Raw genomic sequence first — 12,972 nt, 5'->3', positions numbered from 1 at the left:
TCATTCACAAAGGCTTTACCACCATGACCTAATCACCTCCCAAAGGCCCTATCTTCTAATACCATCACATTGGGATTGGAACATATGCATTTCAGGGGGATGCAAACAGCCAGTACATAACAGAAACCATGCTAAAACAACATTTTTTTTAAAAAAGAGCAGAGATATCAGTAGGCCAGACACATTCCATATTTCACAGATGAAAGCCAGACAAGTTAATAAAGAATAATAATAATAACCTCAAGGGGAAAAAGTCAGAATTCAGAGTTGCTAAAATATATTATATAAAATGTCCAGTTTTCAATAAAAACTTGTGTGACATGCAAAAAAAGACGGAAGTATGACCCATATTCTGAAAAAAGCAGGTAACAGAAACTGACATTCAGGGTCCCATACGTTGAATTTAGCGGATAAAAAAGTACAGAGCTGGTATTATAAATATGTCCAGTAAGTTTAATATCCAAAGGGATAAAATAGCACAGGAAAGAATATCTGTGTAAAACCAAAGAAGGCAGTAAAGGAGGAACAGAGGAACAAAAAACCTGAGACATATAGAACACAAAATAGAAGATGTAAATCCAGTTATTAATAATTAAATGTAAATAGACTAAACACTAAATCAAAGGGGAGAAATTTTCAGATGATAAAACACAACTGAATTATATGCTGCCAACAACAGACACATGTTCGATTAAAAGACACAAAGAAGCAGAAAGCAAAAAGAGAGGAAAAAACATAATATAACCAGTAACTATGAGAGAGCTAGATTGGGTATATTAGCATAAAGCAAAATAAACTTTATGGTAAGAAATATGACTGAAGGCAATGAAAAACATTTCATAATGATAAAAAAGGTCACTACATCAGGAAGGCATATCCCATATAAAATATCCTACACAATCCCATTGTCAATGGATATGCACCTAACAGCCACAAAATTCATGAAGCAAAATCTGACAAAATGAAAAAAAACATACAATTCAAGAATTATAGTTGGAGACATCAACACCTCCGTCTCAGTATTTGATAAAACAAAATCAGTTAAGGATAAGAGATTTGAACAATCCTATCACTAAACTTAACCTAACGTACATTTATAGAATACTCCACCTCAAAGTAGACTACATTTTTTTCAAGCACTCTAGGAACATTCTCCAGGATGGATCAAATTTATAATGTAAAATAACTCCTAATAAATTTTAAAAGCATTTAAAATACATCCTTCAAAAAATAATTCAAAGTTAAATGATCATAAAGGAAACTAAACTAGAAACCACCAATAGAAAGAAATTTGGGACATCTCCAAATATTTGGCAAACATACTTCTATATAACCTGTGGGTCAAAGAAGAACTCACAAGGAAAATTAGAAAATATTATTATTATTAACAACCTTATGCCAATAAATTAGACACTTAGGTGAAATGAAAAAATACCTAGAAAGACAAAATAACCAAAGCTGACTAAGAAGTAGAAACTCTGAACAGATCTATATTAAATAATTAAATTGATTTAGTAATTTAAGATCTTCCCATAAAGTCCAAGTACAGATGGTTTCACAGGTGAATTTTATCAAATATTTAAGGAAAAAAATAGTCCTTCACAAGCCTTTCAGAAAACAGAGGAGGAAAGAACATTTCTCAACACATTCTCTGAGGCCAGTATTACTCTGTTACCAAAACCAGACAAACATCAAGAAAACTACAGAGTATTCTCTCTCAGGAATACAGACCCAAAAAATCCTTAAGAAAATACTAGAAAACAGAATCCAGCAACATATAAACAGGATTATTAACCAATACCAAGTGGGATTTCTATGGAATGCAAGGTTGACTTACCATCTCCAAATTAATGTAATATACCATATTAATAGATTAATAAACAAAAATCACATGATCATCTCAAAAGAGGAAAAGCATTTGATACCCATTCACGATATAAAAAAAAAATTCTCATTGGGAGATTGGGATTGCCATATATACATTACTAATAAGAAAAAAAAAACTAAATTGTACACTCTAAATATATGCAATTTATCATATATTAACTGTATCTCAATAAACTAGAAACAGAAGAAAACTTCCTCAACCTAATAAAGGGCATCTAAGAGAAACTTGAAACTAACATCATACTTACTGGTTAAAGACTAGATGCTATTCCCCAAAGATCAAAAAACAAAGCAAAGATTTCTGCTCTCACCGTATTTATTCAACATTGTACTAGAATCTAGCTAGTAAAACAAAGAGGGGAAAAAGGATCCAGGTTGGAAAGGAAGAGTACATTTGTCTTTATTTGCAGATGATATGATCTGGTATACAGAAAATCCTATGGAATCTACAAAAACCCACTAGAACTAAAAATCAAGTTCAGCAAGGACACAGGATATAAGAGCAATATAAAAACTGTTTTTCTATATGGTAGCAACAAGAAATTGAGAACAATTCCATTCAAAATAGCACCAAAAAGAATACAATGCATCAGAATTGTATTAACAAAAAGAGTACATAATCTGTATGTCAAAAACCTCAAAACACTGCTGAGAGAAATTAAAGATCTAAATAAATGGAGAGGCATTTGATGTCCATGAATTGAAAGACAATGCTGTTAAAGTGGTATTTCTTTTCAAACTGATCTACAAGCTCAAGACAACACAATCTTTATCAAAATTCCAACAGGTGTTTTTGTAGAAATTGACAGAATCCTAAAATTTACACGGAAACACAAACTTTTGACTGACAACAGACAAAATATTTCAAAAGATCACAGGATGGAGAACTTACACTACCCAATATCAAAACTTAATTACAAAGCTAATGTAATAAGATGGTGTGGTTTGGTGTAAGGATAGAATATAGATCAAAAGAAGAGAATAGAAAGTCCAGAAATAAATCCTTACATTTATGGTCAATTGATTTCCAACAAAGGTGTCAAGGCAATACAATGGGAAAAGAATCTTTCCAATAAACACTGAATAGATTAAAAAATGTGGTATATCCATACAATGGAATGTTATTCAGCCATAAAAAAGGAACAAATTAGTGATACATGTTACACCATGAATGAACCTTAATATTATACTAAATTAAAGAAGTCAGACACAAACGTTTGTGTGATTCCATTTACAACAAATTTCTAGAAAAAGCAAATATCTAGAGACAGAAAGCAAATCAGTGGTAGACTGAGGCTTGGCTAGAAGCAGGAAATGAATGCAAACTTTCTGGGGGGCACAAGGAAACTTTCTGGGGGGGATGGAAATGTTCCAGAACTGGATTGTGGTCATGGTTATACAACTGTGAAAATGTACCAAAATCCCAGTTTTGTGCAATGTAAATTATTCCCCAATGAAACTGCTTAAAAAAAGAAGATGGAGAAGGTGCAGGAGATCCCCATCCCTGGAGGACACAAGCAGAGACTGAATGAGCTCCCATCAGGGACACTAGGGTGGAGTCTCCATGACCTTCGTACTTGACCTCACTGTCTATCACTAAGAGCGTGTGGCCTTTTGACCCAAACCGCTGGTTTATACAGTTTTTGTTGCTTTTCCCAGTTTCTATTCCTAGGATTATAAGGAGAAAACATTTGTGACTGCTCTTCCAAGTATTTCACTTGCAAGCATTGAACATAGAATGTTTTTCACCTTTCGTCCTGTAAAGGCAGCCCGATGAAGTGGCGTGTCTCCCATGTCATTTAATACATTTACTTCTGCACCAGCCTAGTAAACACGAAAGCTTTAAACATCTTCCACAGATCAAGAAATATACAAAGGTGAAAATAATTCCCTAAAAATATATTAAATATTTTAAAAATTAAAGTAATTGTTAATATTGACTGGTTGTCACTAGTAAAAATATACTCAGTTCACAGTAAAACAGTAAGCTTCCTGAAAGTAAAAATCTACTTGATAGGTAGAAAATAAAAGCTACTTTTCTTTAAAAATCTATACACCCTTCATCCTACTTTAGAAACACTCATATTGAAGAAAAGGAGAACTGTCTCTGAATAAAACAGCATATTTTCTGCACCAATTTAATTTAATAAGTTTAAAGGAAAAAAAGAAAAAATGCCACCATTTAAATGGTGGAAGAGCTGGAGGTTTAGGGGCTGCCTTAGTTCCTGTATTTCAGGTCTAGGGCCACCAGACTGATTTTAAGATGAAACCCAATTTCAGAAATATCAGTATGTGTGAAAAATTATTCATTACAGAATTGAGAAATATGAGTTCTTAAATTACACAGGGCTCATTAAGAGATTCTGACATTATTTTTAATTACATAGCTTGTGCTTTGCTTATTTTTTTAACTATGCTCAAAAAACAGCACAGTACCTTCATTAATTCATGTCCATTTTTGCAACTTTAAAATGTCAATAATGTAAAAATCAAATGATTGAAAAAACAGAATTTTAATTAGGCTAACCTAATTTGTGTATTTAGTGAAGAACAATTTAAGTGATGTGCAATTGCTTTGAATAGGCCGTTACGTATTATAGCCCAAATGGCTTTTCTAAGACTTTTATAATTTCCATAATAGCCATATTTTTCTAATTTATTTTAAAATTCAAGCCATAAATATACCTTTAACAGATCCTGGACCACGTGTCTATGTCCAAAATAGCATGCCAGATGAAGAGGGGTCCAGCCCAAATTAGACTTACTTCTTCCTAAAAAAATGGAAAGAGGCATTTTTAGATGTTATTGAGGTAACTTTACAATAAAACTAATTTCTCCCCAATATGCTGCTCCAACACATTAGCCAGTGGCTCCCTTTCACACTGCACCACTGATGCGCGAGAGGCAGGAGACACAACAGTGTAAGACATGCTCCGAGTGAGATGCATGAGAATTCACGGGACCCATATTCTGGTGCCACCTTCCTAACTCAACGTCCTCATTCTTAAAAGGGTGGAAGGAGACTTGATGGGGGTTACATTCAAACTAGTCTGTGGCTCTTAAGATGCTGTCTAACCATCCTGCCATCAGCAAATGAAATATGTAGTTCTCTTGGCACAGCATTTCCTGAAAAGCACCTCTTTTTGAAAACCTGTCCCATGTTAGGAGGGTGGATAGGAAGAGGGAATTTGGAACCAATCTTTCCTGCAGCATTTGGAAAGCTATCAGCACCGCAGGCCGTGACTGAAAACGGAATCTTGACTTCAGATAAAATCTCAGGTAATGAGGATACGGGTTACCAGCATGGTAGAGTCCAACTAGGTAACAAGAAGCAAAATGAAAAGTAATGAAATGTCAAATCCCAGCTGAGGAGAGGTATAAAACAACTGAGTATGGTGAAAACGAGCTATATAATTCAATTTAGGGAAAAAAAAATAGGGCATATAGCTTACAGCTGAGATAGGTCACCAACATTCCAAATCAAGCTTAAGAGAAAACAGCCTATCAAAGCCTGAAGCCTACCACCCTAGAGGGTCTACTGAAGCCCAGAAGCAGGCTGCTCGGCCCTCCCCGGGAAGAGCTGGAGGTCAACAGCTGCCCTCAGCTTCTGGATTTCAGGTTTGGGGCCAACAGAAAGCCTGCCACCATCCTCAGTGCACCCAGAACAGGACCCTAACAGCTCCCAGAGGGACTGTCCCTGCCAACAGTGTCCCTGTGACTGTTTGCCACTAACCAAACTCCCACAACTGTCCCCTCCGCCCTGGAGCCCCTAATTCCATAGGCAATACGTCCTAAAGCCACGGTCTATTTCATGCAACTTTTTTTCTTTACCCCCGTCCTTAACTGAAACCTAGCTCTTCCTGATGACAGTGATTCTCCTCTATCCCTTGCGGGGGTGGGAGGGGGAGTGTCCCTAGTTCCCACACCCCCACTGGTCCTCAGGGCACAGAAGCCATGTGAATCTCTGCATCAAAATCCAATGTGGTGTAATGAGGTGGATAGACCTACAGTCTGTCATACAGAGTGAAGTAAGTCAGAAAGAGAAAGACAAATATTGTATGCTAACTCACATACACGGAATCTAAAAATGGTACTGATGAACTCAGTGACAAGAACAAGGACGCAGGTGCAGAGAATGGACTGGAGAACTCGAGGTTTGGGAGGGGGCGGGGGGTGAAGGGGAAGCTGAGACGAAGCGAGAGAGTAGCACAGACATATGTATACTACCAACTGTAAAGTAGATAGCCAGTGGGAAGTTGTTGTATAACAAAGGGAGTCCAACGCGAGGATGGAAGCTGCCTTAGAGGACTGGGGCGGGGAGGGTGGGGGGGGGGAGTCAAGGGAGGGAGGGAATACGGGGATATGTGTATAAAAACAGATGATTGAACTTGGTGTACCCCCCCAAAAATAACAAATTAAAAAAAAAATCCAACATGGTCTTTGGTCAGTGACTTCACTCATGTTACGACACGTCCTATAAGGCTTCTGCCATTTAAGCACAGCTGCACGCCCTGCAAACACCTTCTCTGCCTCCCCCTACCAGCCCCCCAGTGGCTCACCCGTCACCAGTTAACTCTGGGCTGCACAGTCTTTCTCCCCGCAGCAAATCCTGCCACCATCCTAGCAGTATCTACTGCAACCCAGTATCCTGGTGTCTCCGATTCTCAGCTTCCCTCATTTCCCCACAAACTTGACCTCTGCTCCATGTCGGGTACCTAACCCCCGAGCCTGAGCCTGGATGTCATCATGTCTGAACCCAGGAACACAGGAAGCCCACTTTCTCACAGAGTCCCCACTTTCCAGCTTGTTCACACAGGCAAACCCCCAGACTTGTTCTTCAACTGAACTGACCCTCCAGTTCTTTAATCACTTTCCTTATATGTAAATACCCCTACCATCTTCACTTCCTTCAATAAATCCAGCGTATATTTCTTGGTCCCACCTTCAACATCTCTTTGCCAATATCCTCAATGTCACATCTTTGTCACAGCAGCCTAGAAAAACCCCAAACACACTAGCTCAGTTTTTCTATAACTACACCCAGGTTGCTAATAGTGGTGGGAGAAAAAGAAAAGAACCCTGTGGATTCGTGGCTCTGTAAAGTCAGGACCTCACACTTCAGCAAAGCCTTCACTGCTGTGCAGCAATCCTCTCCACAGTGCCCTGTTCAGGTGTCTCTCCTACGCTCCAGCACTGGTACCTCAATCCTCACTACTCTCTGCAAGCCTCTTATCCAGACACTTGCCTCTTAGCAAATGTTCTCATCTCTTAGCTTCACAACGAAAAGAGAAGCTTTCATAGGATTTGCTGGGCTTCCTGGCACCAAATCTATCCCTGTATCTCTACCCACAGGCATCCTTCCTCCTGAGGCCTCAGAATAATCATGTTTCCTGTACCCTGCATCCCATGCTCTCCTGCTTCCTGGGCTTTTCTTTTCCTCCTTATCTTTAGTTGCAAATAGGAAGGAGCAGGTAATCATTTGTATCTCCTCCATCAAACAACCCATAGCACCTAACCCCTCTCTGGTCCCTGCTGCCCTCTGGCCGTTGTCCTCCTCACTCTCCACCCCCTACCCCCACCAGTCTTCACCCTTTCCACCTCGTTCCCTCCCATCAGCTACCGACCCACTGCAGACCAGCTTCATTTCCCACCACACCACTAAAACGGTCCTCAATTATTACCCATAAATGGTGTCCCTGGATCCCAGGGCACTTTTCGGCAGCCAGTGCACCGCATAACTGCACAGCGTCAGACAGCCCAGCCAGAGGGCCCCCAGCCCTGCACTCCGCGGGGCATCTCCCACTGCTCTGCTCTGCACTGCGTCTTCCCAGGCCTCTGTGGAAACCGCACCTTCTCTGATTCTCCTCCATTACAGAAATCTCCAATAACACCACTTCCTGGCCCTTTCTCACTGCTTTGTTTCTATGCTCTTGACTTCAAAACCCACATTTCCATTTCCAACTCTCTACTGTTCACCTCCATTTGGACGATACAAGAATACCTTACGCTCAGGAGGTACAAAGCTGAACTCATCTACCTTACACACACACACAAAACACCTGTTCCCCCTCCCACATTGTTTTCACAATGAACTACCCCATTATTCACCTCACTTCTCACGTCAGAAACAAGCAGCACTCCTTCTGGCTTTCTCCTTCCCACCCCACTCCCCCAACTCAATCAGCCCTATTAATTCTATCTCCTGAACGTTAACTGTATCTACTTCTCCCCATTCCCGTTGCTTCTCTCCCATTTAACCCACAACAGTCTCCTCTGACTTACTATGGCAGCTTCTGAACAGGTCTCCTCACATCTAGTGTTTCCACATGGGATTCTAGATTAAGAAGTCGAAATTTTTAAAATCCTAAATAATTCTTAAAATCCTCCAAATATCCTTTATACTCTTTACAAGCTATTATGGATATTCAAAATTTTATCAATTAGAAATATCAAGTTTAGAAGTATTTACAGAAAACTGTACCCTATACTGAATATTAAAACACTGGGAAACACCAGCAGATATTATGGGTAATAATCTAGTAACCTGCCATGCAGACCTTCCAGCAAAGTGACAGGGCAGCACTACACAAAATCATGTGTTGATGTTGCCAACGTAAGCTCTTATTTTGTTTTCAAAAACTTATTTCTTAGAATATCACTCATAGAATTTATACAAAGCATGCTATGCATATAAACATATTAGCACTTATTTCATTTGTAAGAATGTCTCCCCATTAGCAACAGACGGGACCACGAACACACTCATAACAGGGCAACAGCTGCAAGCCAAACTGCCCAATTAGCTCTTCCTTTGTGCCCCTAGCCTGGAAGTGTTGACCTTAACCTTCACCTGCATGTCAGCACTTTCCCGCTTCCTTCAACTTGAAATCAGTGGATTCCTTCCAACCAGTAACACCTCTATGTTGACTGCTAAGCTTTAATTCTTGCAGAAGAATTATACTACACTTTACCATTTTCTCAATTTCTTAGGGTTTGGAAAAACAAATGGGATAGAAAAGGAAACCAAGAAATGCCAGGCACAGTGATTCCCACGTGGAGACATTCACACACCCAGTCCCAGCCCTCCCCACTCACTTCTGTTGAGTGAACTCACATCACCTGATTATGCTGTTCCTCTACAAAAACCCTTCAAACTGCCCTTAAGACAAGTCTGACTGACAGGTATAATGAGGGTGAAATTTTGAAAAAGCATGAACATCTCTCAGTTTTACATTTCCAAGTAGGTGACATTCCACTGACTAACCTGAGGGAACCCTGGGTGGGCTGGGGCCGGGGGAGGTTGGTAGAAAGTAAAGGGTCTCTGATGATTATCAAACCAGGCATGTTTCTGGCATTCAAAACAGAACCTCAACGTAAAGGTTAAGAATCAGGCTTCTGTTGAAGGACGAGAAGGATTTTTAGAATTCCTTTAGCATTCCAAGAACCAACTCAGACTATAATTTCTGGACAACTCAGAGCGTGGTTTCTTCGCTGCTGCAAAGACAATACTCCTTCCCCACTGAGGGTGAGGCCATGAGGTTTGCTGCTCTAAAACAGGAAGAGAAAGTGACAGAGCAGAACAAAATACCCGTCAGGGACAGAGGGCTGTGGGAGAGGAAAAGACATAAAATGGGACATGTGGCTCCTGATCCTAAGCCTGCAGAATGAGATAAGTCGAGGGAACACTGGGAACAGGCAGTTGCATGTGGGACGCTAGAAAAAGGTCCCCTGGCAGGCCGCCCAGCCTGGCACCAACCTGCACAGTGGCCACATCAAAGTAAACTCGGTAGTGCGGGCAGAGGGAGGGCCAAATGTTAGCTACCCAGAGCTGCTCTGAGCCCGCATGTGTCACTCAATACCCCCACAGCCACACCCAGCGGAGTGCACCGTGGCCAAGGTGAACCAGCAAGCCTAGGCCACGTGCCAGAGGGAGAGCGAGAGAGGCTCGGGGTGACACAAAGCCCACAAGAGCCAGGGTGAGACTCTTGAGACAGCCAAGGGGCACCAACTGCGCTTATGACAAACTGAAAAGCTTGCATTTGACTCCCTGAGGAGTTTTGCTTCGGCTACAGATGCTTCAGGAGCACTAGCAGATGGGCCACCAAGCAACCGAAGGCCGCACACACACAAGGCTCACCTTTACATTTGGAGGCCACCTTAGGCGAGATGGGGGAGGACACACGTGAGAGGCTCTGGGAGGCCAGTCATTTATCAAAAAAAGCTACTGAGATGGAGGGACCCAAAGACTAACGTTTAGTCCTCCAAACGCCCAGAATGAGAAGGCACTTGTTGAAATATCAGAGCCAATTTACAAAATAAATTCTATTTCTCCGCACACCTTGGTTTATATAATTGGAACCTTGCTACACAAGGCACATGGTAATTTGGCTGCTACCTACCCACCTAGCCTTATCCTTCACCCCTCCTGCCTGCAAAAGCCCTCGCCAACTAGACTGCTTCTCACCTCAGGACCTTGGCACATGACATTGCTTCTGTCTTGAGCTCTCTTCTTCTCTATTTTTTCCTGGGCAAGCCTACACATTCTTCATATATCACCTTAGAATCATTTCCTTCAAGAAGTTAATCCTTCATGTTCCAGTTACATACTTCTTATGCATTCCATGATGCCCTGCACTTCATAGCTTCCATACTCTGTACATAGTGTGTAATGCAGACTAGTCTGAGCTAGTAATCTACTAATCTCAGTGAGGGTAAGGATCCTGTCTGACAACATTTCTAAGGTACTTCACATGACTCTGGGCATACAGTGAACACTCAAACCTGCTGCTTCAACTACAATATCTTCGAAAAGAAGACATGATCATAGCACGCATCCTGTGGACTCACAGGTCACCCTCACAGCTCATAAGCTTTAGGATCCATGGCAATTTTGAGACTGGATCTCAATTTCTCTGACTTAGAGGGGAGGAGGAGAGTGTCCACTCTTATGGGGGTTCTTCCTAGGATAAGAGATGGAAATTTATTGCAAGCAAGTTCAGAAAGATTAGTGCTAAATAAATGATAAAATAGTGCATACTCACAAGGAAAAGCTAAAAAATCCATTCAAAGCTTACCTTTGCAATTAATGTCAGCGATTACTTCATTCCTTTCCATGGTTTCCAAGAGCTGTCTTACTTCTTCAGCGTTGCCGTTTCTGGCATGATGGAGAAGCTGTTGTTCCGCTTCTGTGCTCATTTCTAGATTTAAAAAATAATAACATCGCTATTACATAAGAACGTATGTTAGCTTTTGGACATTATTTACTAACAGATAAAAGGGAAAAAATCACTTTCACTTTGCAGCTAATAAGACAGACACAAGAACTGATTAAATGAATCAGCTGCAGGGCCAAAACTTGACCTTGAGACTCCATGCCCTTTGTATTATTACTGAAGAAGGGCACTGAACTTTGGGGAAGTTTCTTACTCTCTCAAAGCTTCAGTTTCCTCATCTGCAAGATACAATCAACTTCGTGACCTGTTGTAAGACTGTGTCTATGAAAGCATACTGTCAAGGTACTTTGTAAATAGTTATTAGTACAACATTAATAACTAGACATAAAGTTAAAATATGGCAGTTCAGCAGTTCATAGAGAAATAGCATAAGGCTGAAATGTAAATTAACACATTCAAAACCTGTGAGAAAATAAATTACACATAAGGATCCTGGAGTGAACATACTTACAAATAAATTCTCATGTTTTCCTAACAAGCCTCAAGCCAACTATAGAGAACTACAACCAAATTTAAAGCATTTATGTCAAAAGGTTATGAACAGCAATTCCCAGAAAAAATACAAACTTCTTTCATACCAATAATCAGTTAAACGCAATAAATCACACACAATGGTATTTTTTTGGCCTGATTAGCAAAAATAAAAAAACATTAAAGCATACCAAATGCTGGAATAAACAGAAAATGTGCACTCTAGTAAAGTGCTAACAATATTATGCATATATTATAACAATCATATAATCCTTCATATGTTGCAGAGGGCGAAGCAACAATCTGACAAGATGAAATAATTTCAAAATACACATACACCCAGGGAGGATTCCAGGAGATAGCCAAGTGAGAAACACCAGGGATCTGTCTCCCCACCTACACAACAATTGCTTTGGCAGACTCTGTTTGATGTAACTAATTTGGAACTCCCTAACCTATCAAGGCTTTCAACTGCCAGAGACTTGGAAAGTAGTTTTGGTTAATTTCAGCTCTTAGCAGGGTAGTACCTCCCTACCCCTGCCAACCCCATCTCCAGCCACTCAGCAAGCACCCGTGCATGGGCTTCTGGAGCAGCTTGCTGGAGTCAGAGTCAGCAAAAAGGACCCTGTCCTCCAAATACTGGGGAGCCAGGCTCTGATCACTGACTGCTGCTTCTGAGTACAGACACGCAGACAAAGAAGTGGGCAGCCACTGTTGTTGCACCTGCCCCCTTGTTGAAAACCTCTCCAGTGGGCTGGCTGCCAGAGGATTTAAAGGGCCAGCACCCTTTCCGCCCCCCCCCCTTCATTTTTCTATTTTCCCCCTTAAATTTCCCCTTAATTTCCCTCTTTTAAAGATATTCACAAACAACTGCATATTAATTACAGTTACAATGTGAAAATTACAATGGGACTGCTCATGCCCACTGAAGGCTCAAAAAAGACATGAGACAACCTAAAGTTTATACCTCAGGCTTGGCCTCAGCAGAAAAGCAGCCTACAATAATCAAAAAACAACAAATAAGCAAACACTGGGGAAGAGGGAGTATCTGATTTCTAGAGTTACTACATTAGATTCAAATATCCAGTTTTCAGCAGCCAAAAAACAAAAAAACAAAACAAAACAAAAACCAACAAGGCATACAAAGAAACTAAGAACTAAAATCCCACAAGATGTGCAGCACCACCCCCCCAAAAGGCATGGCTAGATTGCATATAATTTCTTAGATCATAAATGTCTATATTTTCTTGAATTTCAGAAGCAAATTTTTTTAATAACGTTCCCCCTGAATTTTGTTTTCCAGACAGAATATCGGTGAAAGTATTCTTTACCTGTGGGTGGAAAAAATAAGAGATGTCCTAAGAGACTATAAGCCTAAAAT

General features: G+C 40.5%; 1 protein-coding gene across 4 annotated transcripts in view; it reads right to left on the bottom strand.

Moving 5' to 3' along the window:
• The window catches only part of OSBPL1A (oxysterol binding protein like 1A), a 218,925-nt gene that overhangs the window by 190,333 nt on the left and 15,620 nt on the right, over positions 1 to 12,972 (bottom strand). For all 4 annotated transcript variants that reach the window (XR_009047972.1, XM_057698860.1, XM_057698859.1 and 1 more), the window contains 3 exons: positions 10,962 to 11,084; positions 4,573 to 4,658; positions 3,637 to 3,711 (listed from right to left, as the gene is read on the bottom strand). Coding sequence is in view for 3 of the 4 variants with exons in the window: in XM_057698860.1 (XP_057554843.1) it covers positions 3,637 to 3,711; positions 4,573 to 4,658; positions 10,962 to 11,082 (282 nt within the window). In the remaining variant the exon portion in view is untranslated. The remainder of the gene's footprint in view (positions 1 to 3,636; positions 3,712 to 4,572; positions 4,659 to 10,961; positions 11,085 to 12,972) is intronic.

Source organism: Hippopotamus amphibius, chromosome 11 (assembly GCF_030028045.1).
Source record: "Hippopotamus amphibius kiboko isolate mHipAmp2 chromosome 11, mHipAmp2.hap2, whole genome shotgun sequence".
Classification (NCBI taxonomy): domain Eukaryota; kingdom Metazoa; phylum Chordata; class Mammalia; order Artiodactyla; family Hippopotamidae; genus Hippopotamus; species Hippopotamus amphibius.
The sequence above is the reverse complement of the archived record's forward strand: the minus strand, read 5'-3'. Positions and strand labels throughout refer to the sequence as shown.